Source organism: Nelumbo lutea, chromosome 6, assembly GCF_056320005.1.
Source record: "Nelumbo lutea isolate HS-2025 chromosome 6, American lotus-T2T, whole genome shotgun sequence".
Taxonomy (NCBI): domain Eukaryota; kingdom Viridiplantae; phylum Streptophyta; class Magnoliopsida; order Proteales; family Nelumbonaceae; genus Nelumbo; species Nelumbo lutea.
The window spans coordinates 33,123,809-33,150,257 of NC_142689.1; the positions used below are offsets into that span (position 1 = coordinate 33,123,809).

At 38.0% G+C, this 26,449-nt stretch overlaps 2 protein-coding genes across 5 annotated transcripts; one reads left to right on the top strand and one right to left on the bottom strand.

The window, feature by feature from the left end:
• The first annotated feature begins 303 nt into the window (after positions 1–303).
• Positions 304–4,623, top strand: LOC148848428 (ATP synthase subunit delta', mitochondrial-like). The gene is made up of 2 exons (XM_088949464.1): positions 304–830; positions 3,971–4,623. The coding sequence occupies exons 1-2, from the start codon at positions 573–575 to the stop codon at positions 4,313–4,315; spliced, it is 603 nt and encodes a 200-aa protein (XP_088805590.1). The 5' UTR covers positions 304–572; the 3' UTR covers positions 4,316–4,623.
• Positions 4,624–7,189: 2,566 nt separating this feature from the next.
• LOC148848429 (superoxide dismutase [Fe], chloroplastic-like) lies at positions 7,190–24,204 on the bottom strand. 4 transcript variants are annotated; one of them, XM_088951872.1, is made up of 9 exons: positions 23,974–24,204; positions 23,771–23,835; positions 9,648–9,704; positions 9,306–9,494; positions 8,753–8,924; positions 8,547–8,665; positions 7,905–7,931; positions 7,755–7,778; positions 7,190–7,632 (listed from the first exon to the last, which is right to left on the bottom strand). In XM_088951872.1, the coding sequence occupies exons 1-9, from the start codon at positions 24,026–24,028 to the stop codon at positions 7,420–7,422; spliced, it is 921 nt and encodes a 306-aa protein (XP_088807998.1). In that variant the 5' UTR covers positions 24,029–24,204; the 3' UTR covers positions 7,190–7,419. The 4 variants fall into 4 exon arrangements, with proteins under 4 accessions (XP_088807998.1, XP_088807996.1, XP_088808000.1 ...); XM_088951870.1 differs by having other exon boundaries at positions 9,648–9,707; XM_088951874.1 differs by having other exon boundaries at positions 23,783–23,835; positions 23,974–24,149.
• Positions 24,205–26,449: the final 2,245 nt, after the last annotated feature.

The window sequence follows — 26,449 nt, forward strand, 5'->3', positions numbered from 1 at the left end:
TATGCAAAAAAATTAAGAATTATAAAAATCATTTATTATTATACATATAAAATAAAAAATAGACATATAACATACAAAAAATAAATATTATAAAAATTATTTACTATTAACATAAAAAATAAAAATATTATATATAAAATATTATTATATAATAAAAATTATTTATTATATATTATATATAATAAATAATTATTTATTTATCGAATTGATTCACAAACCTCACGAACCGAGCTGCACATGACTCGGACTCACTCCGATTAGGAAACGAGCCTATATATCATGCTCGGACTCAACTCAAAATTCGATTGCAAACCGATCCACCGCTAATCACACGGTCCCGACTCTTTACAATATATGAATATAAACGAATCAAATAGACAAATAATCATCGTGCTTAAAATGCGCCTTTCATACTTCTGAACTGCTAAACTGCGCTCCCGAAAGCATATTTGGGTCATTAGGGGTAAAGAAGGTAGGAGAGAAACGCAGAAGCGCAGCGGAGCCACAGCACCTTCTCTCAATCTCGTCAGCGAGTCCGACCGAGCGCAGCCGAGCGACCGACCCGCCCGACCATGTTTCGACAAGCGCCTCGCCTACTGGCTAGAGCCACCTCCATGATGAGGACTCGATCCTTCTCCACCGATCTCCCGGCGGCTCAGACGGTCGATTCTTCGTTTGTGGAGGCGTGGAAGAAAGTGATCCCAAACATCGACCCACCTAAGACTCCCCTCTCTTTCATGCAACCTCGGCCGCCGACGCCCTCTACGATTCCCGGGAAGCTCACTGTCAACTTCGTTCTTCCTTACCAATCCGAGCTCTCAACCAAGGAGGTCAGTTTATTGATTGATCGCATCTTTCATTGCTTCCCTTAATTGGATTTTTAGATTTTGTTTTCCATGTTTTATTTTGCTTGCTTCGTTGTTATTGAATATATTTATGATGATAATGAAGCCGGGATCTCTGTTTCTCTGTGTATGTTTTTCAATTAATTTTAAAATGTTATATCTCTTTTGTTCCATTACGCGATTATGGATGTTGTAGGTTGATTTAAGAAGACGGATTCTGATTTGAGTACTTAAGAGAAGTTTGAATTTGGTATTGTTTCCTTTATAGGGTTTTGGATTTCTCAAAGGAACCTTGTTTGTGTATTTTGGTTATTGGGGTTTTCCGGGATTGTCGTTTAGTTAGTTTCTCCTTTCTCAATTGGACAATGTAGGATATCCTGGCATTCAGATTCTCCAATGTAGTACATTCTACCTTTAATTGTGGTGTAGAATTTCTGGACTTAATTCTCTTTTGTACTTGAATCTTAAGGTTTAAAAGTTTGGTTCCAATTCTATGATTGCCTAATTGGTGGAACTGGTTCCTTGAATAGTGATGACACCATTGCTTGCTTTTTGATCAATTTATGTATACCCTATGAACATACGTACCTGACATTTCATGTTAAATCCTTTATTCAACTGAATGGGCTTGGCTTGTTTAAGACTCGTAGGTTTTCTGACTCGAGAAGGTTGGATGATTCCTTTGAATGGATCATTATGATAATTAACTAAGGCGACCTTATACTAACCCACTTAAAGAAATGGTTTCCTCTGAATTAGGTTTGACACTTCAATGTTTGGTGAACTCCAAGCACTTTTGCAATTTTGCTTCTTTAATTGGAATCTCTGAGCAGTTTTCTTGATGACTTTTGTTTTGGGTTGAATGCTGTATTTTAAAATATCAGATGTGAATTGTGATGGTACAATTCAAATGTTCAAGATGCAAGAAATCAGGGCATGATGATTAAGAATGGACTTTAAAAAAAAAAAAAAATAACTTTAAAACTGGAAAAACTTGGAGGGCCATTGAGACTATATGGCCTTACGGATGCACAAGGAGTTGTCTCTTAGAAGGGAAATTATATTCTTGCCCTTATTATGTTTTATGTAAACAGAAAGTGATGAAGGAATGAGATTGGGAGCATTTTTTATAGCAAAACTAAAATAAAATTTCATTAAACACAACAAAAATATTACATCCTATCCAGGTGTTAAGGCAACACCAACATGCCAGCTACTCTAACAAAACCATCTCAAATACAAATTAAAAACAGACCATCCAGATTACACATATGAAACCCCTACACTTCCAAGCTTATCCCCAGACTCTTGAATACTTGACTAAAATCTGGTAAAACTAGGACCCCGTCTGCAAAAATTCCACACTCACTCCTTTATTCAACCCTCCACATTTGTGAGCCCTCACCTCCACTCCCCTTCTACCACTTGGAAGCAAATTAAAGTTGAAAACATTCCCAACTTCTCTCCGGACTTTCTAAGGACCCATGGATCCCAGATGATAACTACACTCCTGATAAACCACTATATTCACTTCTGCCCATTCCCCATTATTGGATCCCAGTGTTAATTCTTCATTCTCAACTCAAAAGGCACCAACTTTGATTCTTGCATTGTCACTACCTCTAGATTGTGTTATCTCAGAACATTCCTTACAACCATTCCTCTTCTTTCATCTCCCAGGCCCCTAACCATCAATGATACTAGCTTCAACTTCAACTTTAATTTCCAAAACTACTCCCTCTAAGCTTTTAGCATTCTCCCTTTATTCTTCGTCAACTATTCCTTTTTCAACCCCCCCCCCTCATCTCTCTCCTCCCATGCCTCACCCCCTTCTCCAATAAAACTCTTTTTGTTTTGTTTTTCTCTTCTACTTTTCTCAAATTGTTCAATTGCTTTCCTCACTACCCCTTCCCCTCCCAATGAGATTGGGAGCATTAGAGAATCAAATTTGAAAGAAAAAAAAAGGAAAAAAAAAAGCTCAAAAGATTTGGAGCATCTCTGAAGTGTCTATAGACATAATATTTCTTTGGTTAAGGGCCTTGAAACTGAATACTTTCCAGTGGCACACTAGAGGAAGTGAAGGAAGTGATGGTTGAGTTGCCTCTTACAACACAAAGTTATGTTCTTCACCTCATCAAGTTGATACCTATTTATTTATCTATTTGTATACCAAGGGAGGATGATTATGTCACCTTATGACATGAAATCCTATTGCAAACTGATTATAGAGGGTTCGACAACAAATCAACCAACATTAAGGAACATAAAATGCCTCTCCCTTTTGAATTCTTTGTCACTTGGAGGTTATACCTTGGTGCACCTGTCAAAGACAAGTTAGCATCTTGGAGGATAATGTTGTTTTATCATGTTAGAGGAGTGTAAAAGGCTGATCTATTTGAAACTTTGTTGGTTATGATATTTAAAGGCTAATGAATCAAAAGGGGCATTTGCACAGCTACTGCATAAAATCGCTGCATGAAATAGTTCTAGAACTATACCTGAATGCAAGTTGGAAATGTCAAGTTTGACCTTTAGCGGTCTCAATAAGTAATGATGTTCTTCCAAAACATTGGATGTCATCAAGGCTTTCAGAATGTCATCAAATCAATCTTTAGTGTCCATTTTTTGGTAAGATGCACTTTTGATATATAACTAGGGAAGAATATAAATTCAATTAAACAGATTTTGCATGTAATTAAATGAGTTTCTTTTCATATTAATAGTTGAATGAAGTTAGAATCATACATTTTCATTGCTTGACTTGGCTGAATCAAAATTTTGATGTATGCAAGCCTTGGGACTTGCTGGAATTTGATATAAATAATTCTAGCATGCAGTGTTCTATCAATCAGGTAGGAACCACATACTAGCCTGATGATTGCAACAATCCAAGTTAATTGACTTCTTTTGGGTGAGCATGAGGAAAGAAAATGAGTGGTAATCTGATTTGCTGCAGTTTCCGGCACAGTACCGTCAGGTTGGATCCCAAAGAATACTTGTATGGACCTGGCCTTATAGTCTTCTAGATGGGCACCTAGGGTTCTAATATGCAACAAATATTAGGTATCTAGATAATGGTAACATCAACATCCTTGCATTCAATTATTATTTTTTTGTCTTTTCAGGTAGATATGGTCATAATCCCAGCAACAACTGGGCAGATGGGTGTTTTACCTGGTCATGTAGCCACCATCGCTGAGCTGAAGCCTGGAATTCTATCTGTACATGAAGGGAATGATGTGACCAAGTACTTTCTCAGCAGTGGGTTTGCATTCATCCATGCAAACTCTTTTGCAGACATAGTTGCCGTAGAAGCCGTTCCTATTGACCATATTGACCCAGCCTTGGTTCAAAAGGGCCTCGCGGAGTTCACCCAGAAGCTTAGCACAGCTACGACTGACTTGGAAAAGGCTGAAGCCCAAATTGGGGTGGATGTCCACAGTGCTCTCAACTCTGCACTCACGGGCTAGTAGTAGTCCTGCTGTTCCAGCGTTTTCATTTGTTGTTTCTCTGGTTTCATCAGCTTCAGTGACTGTTACCATCTTGAGCCAGACCTGATCTCCAAGTGATATTCATTTTCCTTGAATACGTGATGATGTATTCCCTTTGTTTAGATTTTATCATACTGATATTTAGGGAGTGGAATAAATTTCTGAAACAAGAAATGGAGGAAAGATTTTATTCTTCTTTTGGATTGTAGAACTCACAGGTGGAGGCTTTAACTTGTCTCCCATTTTATGAGGTTACAACTGAAACGAAAGCACAACTTCTTTTTTAAGTTTTAGCATGAACTATTTCAGTATGTTCCGAAACGAAATCTCAAGTACAAGTTTGGAAATTGCCTTTCCTTGAATTTATGTCCACATGGAAGGCGTGACGTTCTGAGTATACTGATCAATTGTTTCAATTTCTTATATGTAGCATGAAACGAATTCCGGGGGGGGGGGGGGGGGGGTAGCACATCCCCACAAATCACTAGAACAGAACCGCAAAAGCCCAAGGCAACTTACAAAGATTCAGAGATACACAACTATCACCCGTCAATTGGGCTTCATGAGCATGGTGAGCCAGTCAACTCACAACCTAATTTGCTTTTCGATAAACATGCTTGTAGATGATCCCCTTCCCGCTTCGGGGGGGGGGGGGGGGGTAGCACATCCCCACAAATCACTAGAACAGAACCGCAAAAGCCCAAGGCAACTTACAAAGATTCAGAGATACACAACTATCACCCGTCAATTGGGCTTCATGAGCATGGTGAGCCAGTCAACTCACAACCTAATTTGCTTTTCGATAAACATGCTTGTAGATGATCCCCTTCCCGCTTCTCTTTTTGAGCTCCCAGCAGTCTTGAATGATACTCAGGTTCCACGTGCACGGACTAGACTTGTTAAGACAAGAAATCACAATCTTGGAATCACCCTCAATTACGATAGGAAAATTTGTGAAATTCAATGCCAAATTATGGGCTTCCCAGGCATCCCAAGTTTCTGCCCTAGTGATGGAGGTAAGATCCAATTTATAAGCTTTAATAACCAAAACTGCACCCAAGTGATTCTTAGCAAGAGCTGCAATGGTGCACATACCGACCTCCATCTAAGATGCATTAAAATTAATTTTAATCTCACCAAAATCCGGGGGATTATACCTTACGTATTTATAGTCTTTGGCTAAACCTTCCTCATTAATCTTATTTGAACATTCTTGAAATTTCATAAGCAGGTCAAGGACCTTATCAATGAACTTAAAATGAGGAGGCGAAAGATTCTTAAAAACCCTCAAATTTCTACTCTTCCACAAATGCCATAATAGGGAAACACATTTCTCCTTTTGCCAATCCCTTTAAGCAACAAATTCTTTGAAAGGTCCAGCCACCAATCTTTTAAGGATCTATCTTGATCATCAAGCCCTTGAATAGTTGGGAGAATAATTCCCCAACAACTCCTAGCAATAGGGCATTTCCTAAATACATGATCCACATCCTCTTCTTCACCACAAACATCACATTCACCATTAATGTTGAACCCCTTCCATCTAAGGAGAGCCTTAAAGGGAAGCCGATAATTCAACAAAAGGTACAAAAACACTTGAAATTTAGATGGGCACTTAAGCTTCCAAATGTTCCTTTTTCCAATTAAGCCTATCAATTGGGTTCTAAATACTATCACATTTCAATCTATAGGCAGAATTTGATGAAAATTTCCCATTAGCATTATACCACCACACCACTTCATCCATTTTAGAATTTGATGGGATGAAAATAGTTTTGATCTTCATCTAAATATCATAAGTAACAAGATTGCATATTTTGACTCTATTCCAAATTTTCTTTTCTTGATCAATCACATCACTCACTAGGAGTTCCTCATTACCAATGATTTCTTGAGGAACCAACTCTGCAGTAGCTTTATCTCCATTCCATCTATCTCTCAAAAAATTCACTGAATAACCATTGCCAATTTTCCAGCCCAAACCCTTCATAAGAAGCTCTCTAGCTGCAAGGATACCTCTCCATGCCCATGAGATACCTATCTTGCATTTAGCATCCAAAAACTTGCTTGCTTTTAGATATTTACTTTTAATTACTCTGACCCACAAATTGTTATCAGTTAGGATTTTCCAACCTAATTTTGCAAGGTTGGCTTCATTAACTCAGGCAATGTTCTTAAGGCCTAAATCATCCTTATTTTTAGGAGTACAAACTTTTCCCACTTCATAAGGTGAATTGGCTTCCTGCCACCAGAGTTGGACCAGACCCAGTCCAGCTAGCGCTGTATATTTATTCACTGAGTGAGTAGTTGGAAATGGAGGACCTAAATACGTTAATGCATACTAATATAAACCTTTTTCGAGCCCTCTATTCCATCTCCATTCCATTTCATCTTTAATTGGATATAATATGCATTCTGCACATCATTTCTGTTGGTAGAAATGAGCTGCCTAATGTAAACCTTTATTAGAAAAATTAACTTATCAACCTAGGAGTAGACTTTCCCAATAAGTTGCTAAAAAATTTACCCACCTTAATGTGCTATTGCAATCCTCCAACTGTGCTAGAGTCAAAGGTGTTACTATTTTATTTATTATTCTTTCACTTAGGCTGTGTTTCTGTTTCATTCTTATTTTCTACCAAACCAACTATAGCCTCGGGATTCGGGTTGATTAGAGAAATGAAGAAAAATAATCCCAGGATAAAATTTTGGCATACCTATGAGCTTTCATCAGGCACTTCTCTTTGACCTGGCTGCATGCATTTCTTTTTCATGTCTTTGAGGATAGAAATTGCTTTATATTGATTTAAAGTGAAAAAATAAGCTCCTTGGAGGCTTTAATCCCAGTAAAACTGAGAAGGAAATATGATATGCTTCTTGACTCAAAATTTTGGAAGATAATTTACAGGGAAAACGTTGCTGATGCAATAATGCAAACAGTGCTATTTGTCCATTAAAGACAATCAACTAATAGTTTTCCACATTTGTCACATAAATATGTTACTACCCAAAACTCTGTAGTAGAAAAAGGATGCCGATGTACCAGTGATTAACCTACTCATGGACCTATGGAACAAACCAAGTTAATCGGTCTCGGAATCTTCACTTTCACTATCCAAGTACATCTCTATGGCTTCACTGTCTGCCATTCTATCCTCGTCTTCTTCTATTCTTCTTCTCTCTTCCTCTCTTTCTCTCCCAGCTGCAAGAGACTTTGCAATCTCAAGTCTATAACTAACTGCTTCCCAATTTACAAGTTTATCCATAAAGACTGAGATGTAATCAGCTCGCCTGTTCTGTGAGAAGAGAAGCAAATGTACATTTGTTAAACTCGTGCTTGACATGGAATACAGAACCATATCTTTTCTTTCGTGGAAGAGCAAGCTACTTTATTGCGGAATAAATAATTGTAACTCACCTGATAGTCAAGGTAGTATGCATGCTGCCCAGACAAATGAAATTCCATGTGGTATTAGTGATTAGTTGAAGACTTATGATTGCAATAAAATATAAAAAGTAAATAGAAATCATTATGTTTTCAAGAACTTGATAAGCAAGAGCAAATTACCTCCCAAACGTCAATAGTGAGAAGTGGCTGTGACAAAAAAAAATATCATGTAAGTTTCTTATGGCAGACAACAACGTTCCAATTATAGTCTTCTGCACTACTTTTTTTATCATTAAAAGAAGATTTTATTAATAATCTTCTACACTACTTTAAACAATTTTTAGTATGGTTTTTTCCTGAAAAGTTCTGAGCTGTGGGTGAAACAATGTTAGCAGTATCGTTTAGAGATGTCGCCGAAGGAGCTTATATCTGCTGTCATCAGTCACAGGAACTACAGGAGATACATGAGATCACTCCATAATATTAGGACAACCAACCCAATGTTCTGAAATTGAATACTGACTCACTAAATTATCCCAATACTATTGGTGTCACAAGCTTCACTGTGATGATGGTTACAGCTGATTCAAACCACTGTTGGAGAGAATGGATGTGTTTGAGTATCCTTTTCCTGCTCATGTGACACAGCTGAGTCTCTTGGTAGATGGGTTTTCTATTATCAATAACACCCCAGTCCTTGTTTAACATGACACCAACTCCCAGCCCTTTGTTAACAAGGGTAGCACAAAGAAATTTGAAGGTTCCAAACTTCCTAACTATCACAATTATGAATATTCATCAATGCAAAAGTTGCATACCCACCGAGTAATCCCAAACAAGGGGGTTCACAGCATTGGGACTCTTTACCACCACAAGCTTTTTGTCCTCTTCTGACGGGCAAGGATTTACAGCATTTCCAACATCTAGTCTATTTGCCTTATCTGGGATACAAAGTACTTATATCATTGTAGATTATTAAACTAAAAAAGAAGAAAGAAATCATCTACAAAATAATGGAAACAACTCACAGGCAAGCCAAGCCCAGCCAGAACCAAACTGTGTTAATGCAGCTGACTTGAACTCTTCAACAAATTTCTCATAAGAACCAAAATCCCTTTCAATAAGATAAAGAAGATCCCCAGATGGTTTTCCACCCCCACCTGGTTTCATGGATTCCCAGAAAAACTCATGATTCCATACCTGCAAATGGGCCATGAATTAGATTACTATTGCGAGAAGAAAATCAATCCTATTGGCCTATGGAATGAAGCATAACTAAAATATGAAGACTACCACAATGAACAACTGTAAAGATGGTCAAAATCAACCTAGTCATTCCTAAACTAGTTAGGATTTGTAGAAATGATTGGGGAGTGCAATATTGAAGTCTGTAGACTGAATCCTTCACCCATCCATGCTTATACTTTATTTAAGTAGTACATAGCTCATCAAAAAGGATTCAGATTGAAAAAATGTCAAATAGAACTGGTTCCCAAACAAAATTATGATGGTTCTCCCAGGAGTCCATCAAGATCAGTGACAAAGACCCTAACAATAGCAATGTTCTTAAGAGAGACATACCTGCGCGGCATTGTTGAAAGAAGGAAGGAAATCACCCTTGTTGTACGAAGCAATTATGATATCTTCCAATGTCATTCCATCCAACTCAGTTCCTACAATTTGCCTATTTAGGTTCTCCACATAACCTCTATGATGCTTTCCCCAATGGTATTCCAGTATCTCACGGCTCATATGTGGTTCCAAAGAATTCTGTCATATGCACACATGCAAACTAACTAAAACCTTAGATGTAAAACAAGAGTTGTAAGAGAGAAATCTGAGGTCATGAAATTTCAGCTGATGGGTGTAAACTTTTCCCTTGATTTCCAATTAATAAAAGCTAGGCAATATTTGCTATCTTACCAGTGAGTATGGAGGGGGCTTCAGCTCAATTTGTGCAGTAATGAGAGTTCGATGTGCCTTCTGCGGACAAGATATCATTACACAAATGATAATAGGTTGTTTCCATCAAACGATAGCATAAGAAAAATTAACAGGTCACCCAGCATAATAATCCTTTTTAACATAGTGTTTTCAGAGATAGCACAGGATATAGGAAATACCTTTCCAGAATTTCTTGCCTGAAAGACTGTAATGACAGGAATAATATTATATGAAAATTTTATTAAAAAATGCTATTTATATAATCCATGCTCTGACTCAACTTTTCTGTATTTTGAGTTAATAACAAATGGTCAGCACTTCATGGTTGTGTTGTATTGAGGACTACTTCTTTCACAATATTCTTGTAAATACAGTCATCTCAAAAGGAAAAGAAAAGCAAAGAAAAGGAATTGTGACTTGCGGTAGAGAAAATCAATGTTTGGTTTTAGTGTACTAGTGTAGTCAGATCACCATAATATAAAAAGGTTGCCAACTTTCATGTAGACAGCAATGCTAGGGAGGCAAGTAGACTGGACAGATTGGCAGAGTTGATTTGGGGGCACAGTCCCTGGGCATGGTTTTTCATTCAGAGATGATTTGTTTTCTTTCAGTTAATGCCATTAAGCGATTGCTAGCTTCTCCATTCAGGTAACTCAGCTACTCTATTTTTGATCATTAACAATGGAGGACAAAGCTTTTGCTGTCCCAAACTTAAAAGAGGAAAAGCTTCACAATGTCTGGACTCTATTCAAATATGTCTTTATTTATTCCACATACAACATGATCCAACACAAAGGAATCTAGCAAGAATCTATTTGTATTATCAAGAGTCTAATTCCTTTTTGATCAGCAACAGAAAATTCCATTAATTTTAAAATATGAGATAGTACAATAAAGCTAGGAAGTTCCCCAGTCACCCTTTTCAATTTTTAATTCACCCCAATTTCAGCCCAAAATAATTGTTCACTGTTCACCTCTTGCTTGGCCAAAGAATCTGCCATTCTTCTAACCCATCTAAAAGAAGCTCCAACTTCGTTATCTATTGTACAAATCTCCCTGCATATCTGCCTGTAAATCCAAGGTCCTGGTGTATTGTTTCTTAGCCAAGAGATGACTAATTTAGAACCTTCCTCCATTTCCAGATGTTGGATCAATAATTGCTTAGCCATCCTCAGTCCTTGCACCATTTGCATCCCTAAACATTCCCCCAGTTGCTGCAGGCCTGAGTTGACTAAGGAGCTTCCATCAAAATTCAACTTCAATCTCTGACTTGCCAGTGGTTTCTACTCCATTATGACCTTATCCTTCACTTTAGAAGAATTTGCCACTTCACCCCAAGCTCTCACCAAATCGGTCACCAAGAAGTCTTTGGAAACCTTCATTGTTTTTACCCAATGTGCAACCTTTATCCTTGTGTTATCCACTATCTCCTCTATGAGATTACTCTTTACTCTCAATATTTTTCCATTTCTCTCTTCCCATATAGCCCATTTTATTGTTACTCTTACTCTGTCTAACTTAAATACTTTGGTTTTACTAAAGTAATAACAATGGCTAAGGATTTTAGAACTCTCACAAATTGATAACAATGGCCTCTATGGATGGATATTCCAAACGATTAACGATGTTTCTAGAGACAATAGATATTCCAAAAGATTGCTGTTAATGTTAATTCCTATTAGTTCTACAAAAAGAAAAGAAAAAAAAAAAAACTTGAACAAGAATCGTTGTAGTAGTCTAACCCTTCTTAGTTTCTTACTTCTTTTATTATTTTCTTTTTCTCTTTCAATGTGTATGTATCAGCAGGGTACTGATAGTTTGTTTTAAACGTTAATAGACATCATTTCCAGCTCCCTTTAAATTTTGAAGAAAAAAACTAATATATATAAATAGAGAACTAGCATGAGAAAGTTTAATAGCTTTATTGTTGATTGTGAGTTAAAGGAGATCCCATTATTGCAAGCTCGATTTACTTGGTCTAACCCACAGGAAATTCCCTTGTGGCTGAAATTGGATAGATTTATCTTTAATGTTGATTGGGAGAACTATTGGAGAAACTTGGTGTCTAGAGCTTTGTCTAGGGTAACCTCGGATCAGTGTCCTATAAGAATAGGTGTGGAAGATTTTACTAGTGGACCTAGACCTTTTAGGTTTGAGAACATGTGGCTAGCCCACCCGGACTTTGTGAATAAAGCAAAGTTATGGTGGAATGAGGAATTGAGGGGGATAAAATGGAAAGGGATAAGATTTCATAAGAAATTGCAGAGGTTGAGAGCCAAAATAAAAGATTGGAACAGGGAACACTTCTGAAGACTTGAGGAGCAAAAAGTGAATCTAATCTCTAGGATAGAAGAGTTGGATGAAAGAGAGGCCCAATCTAGAATGGAGGAGGGGGAGAAAGACTTGAGGGGACAGTTGAAGAAGGACCTAGAAGAGGTCCTACTGAGGGAAGAAATAAGCTGGTGGCAGAAATCGAGGCATAGGTGGGTTAAGGAAGGTGGTGGAAATACTAAGTTTTTTCATGATGTGGCAAATGTGAGGAGGAGAAAGAACTTTGTGTCTAAGTTAGGGGGAGGCATTCACTAATCAGGATGATATTGCTAGGAAGTTTGTGGATCATTTCAAATTGATTTACAAAAGACCCTTGGAAGAGAGGATGGAAATAGAAGGGGTAGATTGGCCAAGATTGGAGGAAAATCAAGTTAGATGGCTCCAAGCCCAAATGGTTTTACAGTGGCATTTTACCAAGACTGTTGGGAGGTGATAAAAGTTTATCTTTGTGAGGTTTTTAATGAGTTAGCAGAGAAGCATATAGTCAGCCGAGGCATTAAAGCTAGGAAGTTCCCCAGCCACCCTTTTCAATTTTTAATTCACCCTAATTTCAGCCCAAAATAATTGTTCACTGTTCACCTCTTGCTTGGCCAAAGAATCTGCCATTCTTCTAACCCATCTAAAAGAAGCTCCAACTTCGTTATCTATTGTACAAATCTCCCTGAATATCTGCCTGTAAATCCAAGGTCCTGGTGTATTGTTTCTTAGCCAAGAGATGACTAATTTAGAACCTTCCTCCATTTCCAGATGTTGGATCAATAATTGCTTAGCCATCCTCAGTCCTTGCACCATTTGCATCCCTAAACACTCCCCCAGTTGCTGCAGGCCTGAGTTGACTAAGGAGCTTCCATCAAAATTCAACTTCAATCTCTGACTTGCCAGTGGTTTCTACTCCATTATGACCTTATCCTTCACTTTAGAAGAATTTGCCACTTCACCCCAAGCTCTCACCAAATCGGTCACCAAGAAGTCTTTGGAAACCTTCATTGTTTTTACCCAATGTGCAACCTTTATCCTTGTGTTATCCACTATCTCCTCTATGAGATTACTCTTTACTCTCAATATTTTTCCATTTCTCTCTTCCCATATAGCCCATTTTATTGTTACTCTTACTCTGTCTAACTTAAATACTTTGGTTTTACTAAAGTAATAACAATGGCTAAGGATTTTAGAACTCTCACAAATTGATAACAATGGCCTCTATGGATGGATATTCCAAACGATTAACGATGTTTCTAGAGACAATAGATATTCCAAAAGATTGCTGTTAATGTTAATTCCTATTAGTTCTACAAAAAGAAAAGAAAAAAAAAAAAACTTGAACAAGAATCGTTGTAGTAGTCTAACCCTTCTTAGTTTCTTACTTCTTTTATTTTTTTCTTTTTCTCTTTCAATGTGTATGTATCAGCAGGGTACTGATAGTTTGTTTTAAACGTTAATAGACATCATTTCCAGCTCCCTTTAAATTTTGAAGAAAAAAACTAATATATATAAATAGAGAACTAGCATGAGAAAGTTTAATAGCTTTATTGTTGATTGTGAGTTAAAGGAGATCCCATTATTGCAAGCTCGATTTACTTGGTCTAACCCACAGGAAATTCCCTTGTGGCTGAAATTGGATAGATTTATCTTTAATGTTGATTGGGAGAACTATTGGAGAAACTTGGTGTCTAGAGCTTTGTCTAGGGTAACCTCGGATCAGTGTCCTATAAGAATAGGTGTGGAAGATTTTACTAGTGGACCTAGACCTTTTAGGTTTGAGAACATGTGGCTAGCCCACCCGGACTTTGTGAATAAAGCAAAGTTATGGTGGAATGAGGAATTGAGGGGGATAAAATGGAAAGGGATAAGATTTCATAAGAAATTGCAGAGGTTGAGAGCCAAAATAAAAGATTGGAACAGGGAACACTTCTGAAGACTTGAGGAGCAAAAAGTGAATCTAATCTCTAGGATAGAAGAGTTGGATGAAAGAGAGGCCCAATCTAGAATGGAGGAGGGGGAGAAAGACTTGAGGGGACAGTTGAAGAAGGACCTAGAAGAGGTCCTACTGAGGGAAGAAATAAGCTGGTGGCAGAAATCGAGGCATAGGTGGGTTAAGGAAGGTGGTGGAAATACTAAGTTTTTTCATGATGTGGCAAATGTGAGGAGGAGAAAGAACTTTGTGTCTAAGTTAGGGGGAGGCATTCACTAATCAGGATGATATTGCTAGGAAGTTTGTGGATCATTTCAAATTGATTTACAAAAGACCCTTGGAAGAGAGGATGGAAATAGAAGGGGTAGATTGGCCAAGATTGGAGGAAAATCAAGTTAGATGGCTCCAAGCCCAAATGGTTTTACAGTGGCATTTTACCAAGACTGTTGGGAGGTGATAAAAGTTTATCTTTGTGAGGTTTTTAATGAGTTAGCAGAGAAGCATATAGTCAGCCGAGGCATTAAAGCTAGGAAGTTCCCCAGCCACCCTTTTCAATTTTTAATTCACCCTAATTTCAGCCCAAAATACTTGTTCACTGTTCACCTCTTGCTTGGCCAAAGAATCTGCCATTCTTCTAACCCATCTAAAAGAAGCTCCAACTTCGTTATCTATTGTACAAATCTCCCTGAATATCTGCCTGTAAATCCAAGGTCCTGGTGTATTGTTTCTTAGCCAAGAGATGACTAATTTAGAACCTTCCTCCATTTCCAGATGTTGGATCAATAATTGCTTAGCCATCCTCAGTCCTTGCACCATTTGCATCCCTAAACACTCCCCCAGTTGCTGCAGGCCTGAGTTGACTAAGGAGCTTCCATCAAAATTCAACTTCAATCTCTGACTTGCCAGTGGTTTCTACTCCATTATGACCTTATCCTTCACTTTAGAAGAATTTGCCACTTCACCCCAAGCTCTCACCAAATCGGTCACCAAGAAGTCTTTGGAAACCTTCATTGTTTTTACCCAATGTGCAACCTTTATCCTTGTGTTATCCACTATCTCCTCTATGAGATTACTCTTTACTCTCAATATTTTTCCATTTCTCTCTTCCCATATAGCCCATTTTATTGTTACTCTTACTCTGTCTAACTTAAATACTTTGGTTTTACTAAAGTAATAACAATGGCTAAGGATTTTAGAACTCTCACAAATTGATAACAATGGCCTCTATGGATGGATATTCCAAACGATTAACGATGTTTCTAGAGACAATAGATATTCCAAAAGATTGCTGTTAATGTTAATTCCTATTAGTTCTCCAAAAAGAAAAGAAAAAAAAAAAAAACTTGAACAAGAATCGTTGTAGTAGTCTAACCCTTCTTAGTTTCTTACTTCTTTTATTTTTTTCTTTTTCTCTTTCAATGTGTATGTATCAGCAGGGTACTGATAGTTTGTTTTAAACGTTAATAGACATCATTTCCAGCTCCCTTTAAATTTTGAAGAAAAAAACTAATATATATAAATAGAGAACTAGCATGAGAAAGTTTAATAGCTTTATTGTTGATTGTGAGTTAAAGGAGATCCCATTATTGCAAGCTCGATTTACTTGGTCTAACCCACAGGAAATTCCCTTGTGGCTGAAATTGGATAGATTTATCTTTAATGTTGATTGGGAGAACTATTGGAGAAACTTGGTGTCTAGAGCTTTGTCTAGGGTAACCTCGGATCAGTGTCCTATAAGAATAGGAGTGGAAGATTTTACTAGTGGACCTAGATCTTTTAGGTTTGAGAACATGTGGCTAGCCCACCCGGACTTTGTGAATAAAGCAAAGTTATGGTGGAATGAGGAATTGAGGGGGATAAAATGGAAAGGGATAAGATTTCATAAGAAATTGCAGAGGTTGAGAGCCAAAATAAAAGATTGGAACAGGGAACACTTCTGAAGACTTGAGGAGCAAAAAGTGAATCTAATCTCTAGGATAGAAGAGTTGGATGAAAGAGAGGCCCAATCTAGAATGGAGGAGGGGGAGAAAGACTTGAGGGGACAGTTGAAGAAGGACCTAGAAGAGGTCCTACTGAGGGAAGAAATAAGCTGGTGGCAGAAATCGAGGCATAGTTGGGTTAAGGAAGGTGGTGGAAATACTAAGTTTTTTCATGATGTGGCAAATGTGAGGAGGAGAAAGAACTTTGTGTCTAAGTTAGGGGGAGGCATTCACTAATCAGGATGATATTGCTAGGAAGTTTGTGGATCATTTCAAATTGATTTACAAAAGACCCTTGGAAGAGAGGATGGAAATAGAAGGGGTAGATTGGCCAAGATTGGAGGAAAATCAAGTTAGATGGCTCCAAGCCCAAATGGTTTTACAGTGGCATTTTACCAAGACTGTTGGGAGGTGATAAAAGTTTATCTTTGTGAGGCTTTTAATGAGTTAGCAGAGAAGCATATAGTCAGCCGAGGCATTAAAGCTAGGAAGTTCCCCAGCCACCCTTTTCAATTTTTAATTCACCCTAATTTCAGCCCAAAATAATTGTTCACTGTTCACCTCTTGCTTGGCCAAAGAATCTGCCATTCTTCTAACCCATCTAAAAGAAGCTCCAACTTCATTATCTATTGTACAAATCTCCCTGAATATCTGCCTGTAAATCCAAGGTCCTGGTGTATTGTTTCTTAGCCAAGAGATGACTAATTTAGAACCTTCCTCCATTTCCAGATGTTGGATCAATAATTGCTTAGCCATCCTCAGTCCTTGCACCATTTGCATCCCTAAACACTCCCCCAGTTGCTGCAGGCCTGAGTTGACTAAGGAGCTTCCATCAAAATTCAACTTCAATCTCTGACTTGCCAGTGGTTTCTACTCCATTATGACCTTATCCTTCACTTTAGAAGAATTTGCCACTTCACCCCAAGCTCTCACCAAATCGGTCACCAAGAAGTCTTTGGAAACCTTCATTGTTTTTACCCAATGTGCAACCTTTATCCTTGTGTTATCCACTATCTCCTCTATGAGATTACTCTTTACTCTCAATATTTTTCCATTTCTCTCTTCCCATATAGCCCATTTTATTGTTACTCTTACTCTGTCTAACTTAAAAACTTTGGTTTTACTAAAGTAATAACAATGGCTAAGGATTTTAGAACTCTCACAAATTGATAACAATGGCCTCTATGGATGGATATTCCAAACGATTAATGATGTTTCTAGAGACAATAGATATTCCAAAAGATTGCTGTTAATGTTAATTCCTATTAGTTCTCCAAAAAGAAAAGAAAAAAAAAAAACTTGAACAAGAATCGTTGTAGTAGTCTAACCCTTTTTAGTTTCTTACTTCTTTTATTTTTTTCTTTTTCTCTTTCAATGTGTATGTATCAGCAGGGTACTGATAGTTTGTTTTAAACGTTAATAGACATCATTTCCAGCTCCCTTTAAATTTTGAAGAAAAAAACTAATATATATAAATAGAGAACTAGCATGAGAAAGTTTAATAGCTTTATTGTTGATTGTGAGTTAAAGGAGATCCCAATATTGCAAGCTCGATTTACTTGGTCTAACCCACAGGAAATTCCCTTGTGGCTGAAATTGGATAGATTTATCTTTAATGTTGATTGGGAGAACTATTGGAGAAACTTGGTGTCTAGAGCTTTGTCTAGGGTAACCTCGGATCAGTGTCCTATAAGAATAGGAGTGGAAGATTTTACTAGTGGACCTAGATCTTTTAGGTTTGAGAACATGTGGCTAGCCCACCCGGACTTTGTGAATAAAGCAAAGTTATGGTGGAATGAGGAATTGAGGGGGATAAAATGGAAAGGGATAAGATTTCATAAGAAATTGCAGAGGTTGAGAGCCAAAATAAAAGATTGGAACAGGGAACACTTCTGAAGACTTGAGGAGCAAAAAGTGAATCTAATCTCTAGGATAGAAGAGTTGGATGAAAGAGAGGCCCAATCTAGAATGGAGGAGGGGGAGAAAGACTTGAGGGGACAGTTGAAGAAGGACCTAGAAGAGGTCCTACTGAGGGAAGAAATAAGCTGGTGGCAGAAATCGAGGCATAGGTGGGTTAAGGAAGGTGGTGGAAATACTAAGTTTTTTCATGATGTGGCAAATGTGAGGAGGAGAAAGAACTTTGTGTCTAAGTTAGGGGGAGGCATTCACTAATCAGGATGATATTGCTAGGAAGTTTGTGGATCATTTCAAATTGATTTACAAAAGACCCTTGGAAGAGAGGATGGAAATAGAAGGGGTAGATTGGCCAAGATTGGAGGAAAATCAAGTTAGATGGCTCCAAGCCCAAATGGTTTTACAGTGGCATTTTACCAAGACTGTTGGGAGGTGATAAAAGTTTATCTTTGTGAGGTTTTTAATGAGTTAGCAGAGAAGCATATAGTCAGCCGAGGCATTAAAGCTAGGAAGTTCCCCAGCCACCCTTTTCAATTTTTAATTCACCCTAATTTCAGCCCAAAATAATTGTTCACTGTTCACCTCTTGCTTGGCCAAAGAATCTGCCATTGTTCTAACCCATCTAAAAGAAGCTCCAACTTCGTTATCTATTGTACAAATCTCCCTGAATATCTGCCTGTAAATCCAAGGTCCTGGTGTATTGTTTCTTAGCCAAGAGATGACTAATTTAGAACCTTCCTCCATTTCCAGATGTTGGATCAATAATTGCTTAGCCATCCTCAGTCCTTGCACCATTTGCATCCCTAAACATTCCCCCAGTTGCTGCAGGCCTGAGTTGACTAAGGAGCTTCCATCAAAATTCAACTTCAATCTCTGACTTGCCAGTGGTTTCTACTCCATTATGACCTTATCCTTCACTTTAGAAGAATTTGCCACTTCACCCCAAGCTCTCACCAAATCGGTCACCAAGAAGTCTTTGGAAACCTTCATTGTTTTTACCCAATGTGCAACCTTTATCCTTGTGTTATCCACTATCTCCTCTATGAGATTACTCTTTACTCTCAATATTTTTCCATTTCTCTCTTCCCATATAGCCCATTTTATTGTTACTCTTACTCTGTCTAACTTAAATACTTTGGTTTTACTAAAGTAATAACAATGGCTAAGGATTTTAGAACTCTCACAAATTGATAACAATGGCCTCTATGGATGGATATTCCAAACGATTAACGATGTTTCTAGAGACAATAGATATTCCAAAAGATTGCTGTTAATGTTAATTCCTATTAGTTCTACAAAAAGAAAAGAAAAAAAAAAAAACTTGAACAAGAATCGTTGTAGTAGTCTAACCCTTCTTAGTTTCTTACTTCTTTTATTTTTTTCTTTTTCTCTTTCAATGTGTATGTATCAGCAGGGTACTGATAGTTTGTTTTAAACGTTAATAGACATCATTTCCAGCTCCCTTTAAATTTTGAAGAAAAAAACTAATATATATAAATAGAGAACTAGCATGAGAAAGTTTAATAGCTTTATTGTTGATTGTGAGTTAAAGGAGATCCCATTATTGCAAGCTCGATTTACTTGGTCTAACCCATAGGAAATTCCCTTGTGGCTGAAATTGGATAGATTTATCTTTAATGTTGATTGGGAGAACTATTGGAGAAACTTGGTGTCTAGAGCTTTGTCTAGGGTAACCTCGGATCAGTGTCCTATAAGAATAGGTGTGGAAGATTTTACTAGTGGACCTAGACCTTTTAGGTTTGAGAACATGTGGCTAGCCCACCCGGACTTTGTGAATAAAGCAAAGTTATGGTGGAATGAGGAATTGAGGGGGATAAAATGGAAAGGGATAAGATTTCATAAGAAATTGCAGAGGTTGAGAGCCAAAATAAAAGATTGGAACAGGGAACACTTCTGAAGACTTGAGGAGCAAAAAGTGAATCTAATCTCTAGGATAGAAGAGTTGGATGAAAGAGAGGCCCAATCTAGAATGGAGGAGGGGGAGAAAGACTTGAGGGGACAGTTGAAGAAGGACCTAGAAGAGGTCCTACTGAGGGAAGAAATAAGCTGGTGGCAGAAATCGAGGCATAGGTGGGTTAAGGAAGGTGGTGGAAATACTAAGTTTTTTCATGATGTGACAAATGTGAGGAGGAGAAAGAACTTTGTGTCTAAGTTAGGGGGAGGCATTCACTAATCAGGACGATATTGCTAGGAAGTTTGTGGATCATTTCAAATTGATTTACAAAAGACCCTTGGAAGAGAGGATGGAAATAGAAGGGGTAGATTGGCCAAGATTGGAGGAAAATCAAGTTAGATGGCTCCAAGCCCAAATGGTTTTACAGTGGCATTTTACCAAGATTGTTGGGAGGTGATAAAAGTTTATCTTTGTGAGGTTTTTAATGAGTTAGCAGAGAAGCATATAGTCAGCCGAGGCATTAAAGCTACTTTCTTGGCCCTTGTTCCAAAGAAAGTTGATGCTATTCATCCTAAAGATTTTAGGCCAATTAGTTTGGTGACTAGTATCTATAAAATCCTGGCCAAGGTCCTGTCCTTGAGGATTAAAGAAATCCTTCCCTCCATTATTAGTCAGGCTCAAGGGGTCAGATAATTGATCAGATCTTGATTGCCAGTGAATGTGTGGAAGAGATGAAGAGGTCCAAGCAGAGAGGCTTTGTTTGTAAGTTTGATCTTGAGAAAGCCTACGACTTGGTGGATTGGCAGTTCCTACTAGAGGTTTTGAAGAAGTGTGGGTTTAGGGAAAGATGGTGTAGTTGGGTGTCTGGTTGTGTCAGTTTTGTCACTATTCCATCCTAGTAAATGGGGTGGTGAGGGATTCTCTTCCAGCTAGTGGGGGTATTAGACAAGGGGATCCACTTTCACCTTTTCTCTTTACCTTGGTAGTTGATGTGTTTAGTCGAATTATCACTAGGGTTGATAGGGAAGATGTGATAAGGGGATGGAGAGTAGGCACAAACCGAATTCCAGTAACCCACCTTCAATTTGTAAATGACTTGATGATCTTCTGTGATGGAGGCTTCGGTGAGGTGGTGGAAAACCTGAAAGAATAAATTAGAGCCTTTGAAGGAGTTTCCAATTTGAAAATCAATCTAGGAAAAAGCTACATAGTCGGAGTAAATCTAGACTTTGAGGAGGTTGAGGTGGTTGCAGATTGTCTTGAGTGTTCCATTTCTTCCTGGCCTTTGTCCTACTTAGGGCTTCCATTAGGGGCAAACCCTAGGGAGAGTAGGTTTTGGACCCCAGTCTTGGAGAAGATCGAAAAGAGATTAGCTATGTGGAAGAAAAATTATATCTCTTTGGGTGGGAGGATCACTTTGATAAAATCTACTCTCATGAATCTACCTACCATTTTTTTTATCAATACCCCATTACCTCTCTATCTTTAGGATATCATCTAAGGAAGCAAAGAAATTGGAAAAATTGATGAGAGATTTTCTTTGGGAACTGGGAGAAGGTAAAAAAGATCACTTAATTAGTTGGGGGTTGTGGGAAGAAGCAAAGAGGAAGGAGGATTAGGGCTTGGGAGTGTGCTTAAAAAGAACTCAACTTTGTTAGGGAAGTGGCTGCAAAGGTGGCCTTTGGAGCAAGATAGACTCTAGCACAAAGTGGTGAAGAGTGTTCATGCATGTTCAGAGAGTGGTTGGGATGCTGGTGCATCAAGGAGGGCTAACCTAGCTACACCATGGAAAGCAATTCACAAAATTCTTCCATAGTTCCTCAGTTGTGTCAAGTATGATGTTTGTTCTGGTAACTCTATTCGGTTTTGGGAGGACATTTGGGCTGGAGATCTCCCTCTACAAGACCTTTTCCCATCTTTGTATCTGTTTCTTTGTATAAAAAAAGAGGTGACTTCGAAATTCCTTCCGTCGATTTTAAACTTGTCAACGTTGCCTTGGGATTTTGGTTTCCATAGAGGGTTAAGGGATGAGGAAATTGAATGTTTGTCTACTCTTCTTTGTCTCCTTGATAAGATTTGCCTAGATCCCTCGAAACCTGATAAAAGGATTTGGACCATTCACCCCAATGGGTCTTTTTCTTGTGGCTCCTTTTTCAATTTCCTCTGCCAAACATCCTCTCAACAAAGTTTCCCTTCCAAAAAAGTCTGGTGTAGGCTGGTCTCCTCCAAGGTTATGGCTTTGTGTTGGGAAGTGTGGCATGGTAAAGTAAACACGATAGATAACCTACAAAAGAGAAAACTCGTCCTTTGTATTTCACCAAACCGGTGCATTCTTTGTAGATCTCATGGTGAGGATTGTAATCATCTATTCTTATCTTGTAATGTAACTGCGGAGCTCTAGGTTTGGCTTCTATTTTTGTTTGGGTGTAATTGGGATATGCCAGCAAAAGTAAGCATAATCTTTAACCACCCTTCTTTTTTCTCTTGGCCCCATAAAAGAGGAAGGAAAATGTGGAGGTGCACGCGAGTAGCTTTGTTATGGACAATATAGGAAGAAATGAATGCCAGGATCTTCCAAGAAAAAGGAATGAGTAGTCAAGCCTTAAAGGACTACATTATGTACAAGCCAATGCATTGGTTAAAGACTCTAGAATTATTTAACCATTTCTCTTTTAATGATTGTTGGAAGGATTGGATGTTGGTAGCAAGTTGTTCCTCCTCCAAGGTAAGGGTATTGACTAGCTGGGTATCCCCTCCTCTTGGTTCTTTGAAGCTGAATTTTGATGGGAGTAGCAAGGGTAACCCGGGTCCCTTTAGAATGGGAGGTGTACTGAGGAATGGGGCTGGAGAGGTTGTCTTACTCTACTTTGGCCCTTTAGGTGTTGGGAACTCTATCTGGGAAGAACTGTTAGCTGCAATACAAGGAATACTTCTTGCAAAAGCAGTGGGCGTGGAGCAACTTCTGATTGAAGGAAATTCTAAGACAGTGGTGGACTGGTTAAGTAATTCAGAGGATGTCACTTGGGGCTACAAAAATGAGTTAAATAAATTCAAATGACTGACAAGAAATATGTCTATAACAGTATAGTGGGTTGGGAGATCAGGCAGCAATTGCATTTGCCGATGTCTTGGCAAAACAAGGGATAATTAGGGAAACATTGATCTGGGCGCAACTATAACTCTTGTGTAACATCAACATTCATGTAATCTCTGTTGTAGTTTTTGTATTTGCTGTTTGGAGAGGCAGCATCTCGCGCCTCTAAGGGGATTTTCATGTAACCAATCTTTGAATTAATGGAAGATGATTTTATTTATCAAAAAAAAAGACAGAAAGCAGAGAGAGAGAGAGAGAGAGAGAGAGAGAGAAGGCGGAAGGTTCAAAGTACTTGAGTTTTCATTATAATGGATGTAAAAGATGCAGTGAAATGATTGTTGTGCTGGAACCCATCCATTTCCCATCTGAGCCAAAGGCCTAGTTTGTTTGAAGTGCAACTTTATTTGCACAGTACAAAAAGGTATGGGAATGAAAATGAGTTGAATGCAAATTCTGATAACATTTTTTGTTTTAAATTTTAGTTTGTTTTGTATGTTAGCATATGAAATAAGTAAAATAAAATTAAAGACCCTCAAGCAAAACCTGAAGCAAAAGTGAACCAGAATTCATGATTCTCTAATTTGTACGTCAATGCATTTGTACTAATAAAAATGAAATTGTACTGCAAACAAAGATACAAAGGGAGCCAAAAGTCCGAATTTGACTCTCAGTCAATCCAAAGGCTGAGAACAACATTCCATTACCACGTGCAGAGCGTACAATAAAAAAAAAGAAGCTCCATATCCATTCAACTATACAATGTCAAGGGTTGGCTTTTAAGTTACTGTTTTTGAAAAAACCGCTAATAGAACAACGGAGCAATGAAATTAGAGTTCAGGTCTCAGAAATTCAAATCTTTACAACTTGTTCTCCACATAAAACCCATAAATTCCAACATAAGAAGGGGAAAGGAAAATATAAGATGCTAGAATAAATGCGGAAATGGAGAAAGCATACCACGAAGCAGACCTTCGGTTTTCTCCATTGCAGACGAAACGTTGAATCCAGAGACCCACGAAATCCTATTTCGACAACCGAGTAGACATCAAATGTGCATTCAGAGTCAATGTAAGCTAGTCGTCGCAGACAAAAGCTTTAAGAAGAGAGAGAGTGAATGAAGTAAAAACAAGACCAGAAGCTCGCGGTTCGAAAAGGGTGACCTTGGAACGGAAGAAATGCGCTTGATAGCGAAGCAGTTGCAGCTGTTCCATGCATTTTCCTTCACTTTAAGTATGGAAGCGAGCAATCGAGCGAACGAGAGAGAGAGAGGTCTAGGCGCTGCACTCGGTCTCTTGATGTGGAAGACGGAATTAGAGACCGGATGTGGTGAGTGCTGTGAAATCATGTGAACATGGTATTAACATCATGACGACAGGATCTACCGCCAGAACGGGATGGAAACGGATCGGATTCGAAAAAGGTGTATCCAATCCGATCCGAATATTCGATCGGATCTCACAAATGGTTATTCGAATTCGTTAAAAGATGCCGGATATCTAAATATGATCCGATTTTATTTAAATTTTTAACATTTTAATAAATAATTAAAAGAAAAAATATAACGTTTTATATAAAAAACAAAAAATATAAATAAATACATTTATATATATATATATATAAGTCGGATTAAATCGGATAGGGGTGATTCAATAAAATACAATCCAACCTAAAAATCCGATAAAGGGTTATCTGAATCCAACAAAAATAGGATCAGATTCATATCAAATTGGATCACGATCTGATCCATTTTGCACCCCTATCTCCAAACTCCCTACACATGTTTTCGCTCTTCTCATTTGTTAGAACTAATAGATAGATGTTAAGCTCATTTATTAGTTGTTTAATTAGAAGTTATAACTAAGGCCTTGTTCATTTTGCATTAAAAATGCGACAAATAGGTGAGTCTCATGAAAATGCAATAATCTTATATTTGGTTGCCGCTATAATGGAGCCTACGGTAAATTTTTTTTCAAAGAGTATTAATTACCCGACCTAGATTATTTACCTCTACCCACTGAAAATGTAGATGTAGGGTTCCATCATCTTGGAGAAGAGGTACGGTTGGGTTTATGTTGCTTCCTTTTTAGGCAAGATGGAACACATGGTGAAATTTACAGGCTCGATCTTTTTCATCATCTGGAATGGCCTATAAAAAACAGGTTGCTAGTTTCTAAGACTTATGCATGGTTATGCCACTTTTCCTATAAGGTTGAAGTTGCAAATAAACAAGACCACCCTCTTCAAAAATAAGCTAGGTGTGGGGCTTGGGCTTTGGGTTGGGTTTATTCAAATTTTGATAAAAGTCAAGTCCGAGCATGGCCCATTAACAAGCCTTCAATGAAATCCATGGCAATATCTGAATAGACGATTTTGTTTGGTATTAGAAGAGGTTGTAGTAGTAGTATTCAAATCCCGGTGTATTCACAATAGCAAAACCATTTCAACCTGTATAGTATTCAAAAATCCCAACTGACCCTCAATGGGAGAGGAATGTACTACCTTAAATATCTTTTGCTTGAGAGGAGAATATGGGATCAAGACTATTATTCCATTTTCCATAACAATCCCTGCTTGTATTAGTGTATTAGGTTGGCTTACCTGGTTGCAAGCCTACAATGATGGATTGCAAGAATGGATCGGACCCGATGTTGTTTTCATTCTTAAATTCTTCTATCCATTTAGGAACTTGGAAGGCATTTACTAGTAATTCTCCTTCGTTTTGGCATGACAAGATTGTTCTCTTCCCCTCTTGGTACAAATCTTATAGTTATATCCCATGAGCTTGGCTATTAACCTTCTCTGTGTTGGAGTGTGTATCTACTAGAGAATGAACCCCAAGCTTTAATGATTGGTTAACCACTTAAGAATTGTTGAAATAATTTCCATCAACCCCTTATTGTATGTGGAGAGAGCCAAACACATCCCTTATAACACCTTATTGAAGTAGGCTATAGGTTTATTATGTTGGGTAAGAATCACTCCTGTTCTCGAGGCACTGGCATTACTCTCCACTATAAATTGTTGTGAAAATATAGGAGGGTTAATATTGAGGTTGTAACCATGGTTCGTTCGAATTGCTTAAAGTCTTGGCCTACTTCTTCACCCATTTCCGTTTTCCCTTATGGCCTTATCGAGGTGTTTGGTTGGTGGTTGGGTTATAACTCCATAACCCCTTACAAATTTTCTATAGTAACTAGTGAGACCTAGAAATCCTTGCAAGGCCCCAAGTAGTTTGGGTTGTGCCCAGTCTATAATGTTTGTAACCTTATTTGGGTCCATCTCCACTCCTTGGGTTGAAACAATATGGCCCAAATACCCTACTTTATCAACTACAAAATGACACTCGCTTAACTAGGCAAACAATTTGTGTTGTTGGAGTGTTCAAAATAGTTTACAAATGTTGTAAGTGGGCTTCAAGCGACCTTCTATATATTAATATATCATCAAAGAAAACCAAACTAAAATGTGGAGGAGGCATTTGTGAGCTCAAAGGGCATCAAGAAAATTTCATTGTTCTTGGTGGGTATGAAAGATTGTCTTGGCAATATGCTTCTTTTTAACTCATGATTTGGTGGTAGCCTGATCCAAGGTCCAATTTAAAGAAAATCTTAGCCCCATGTAACTCATCTAGTAGTT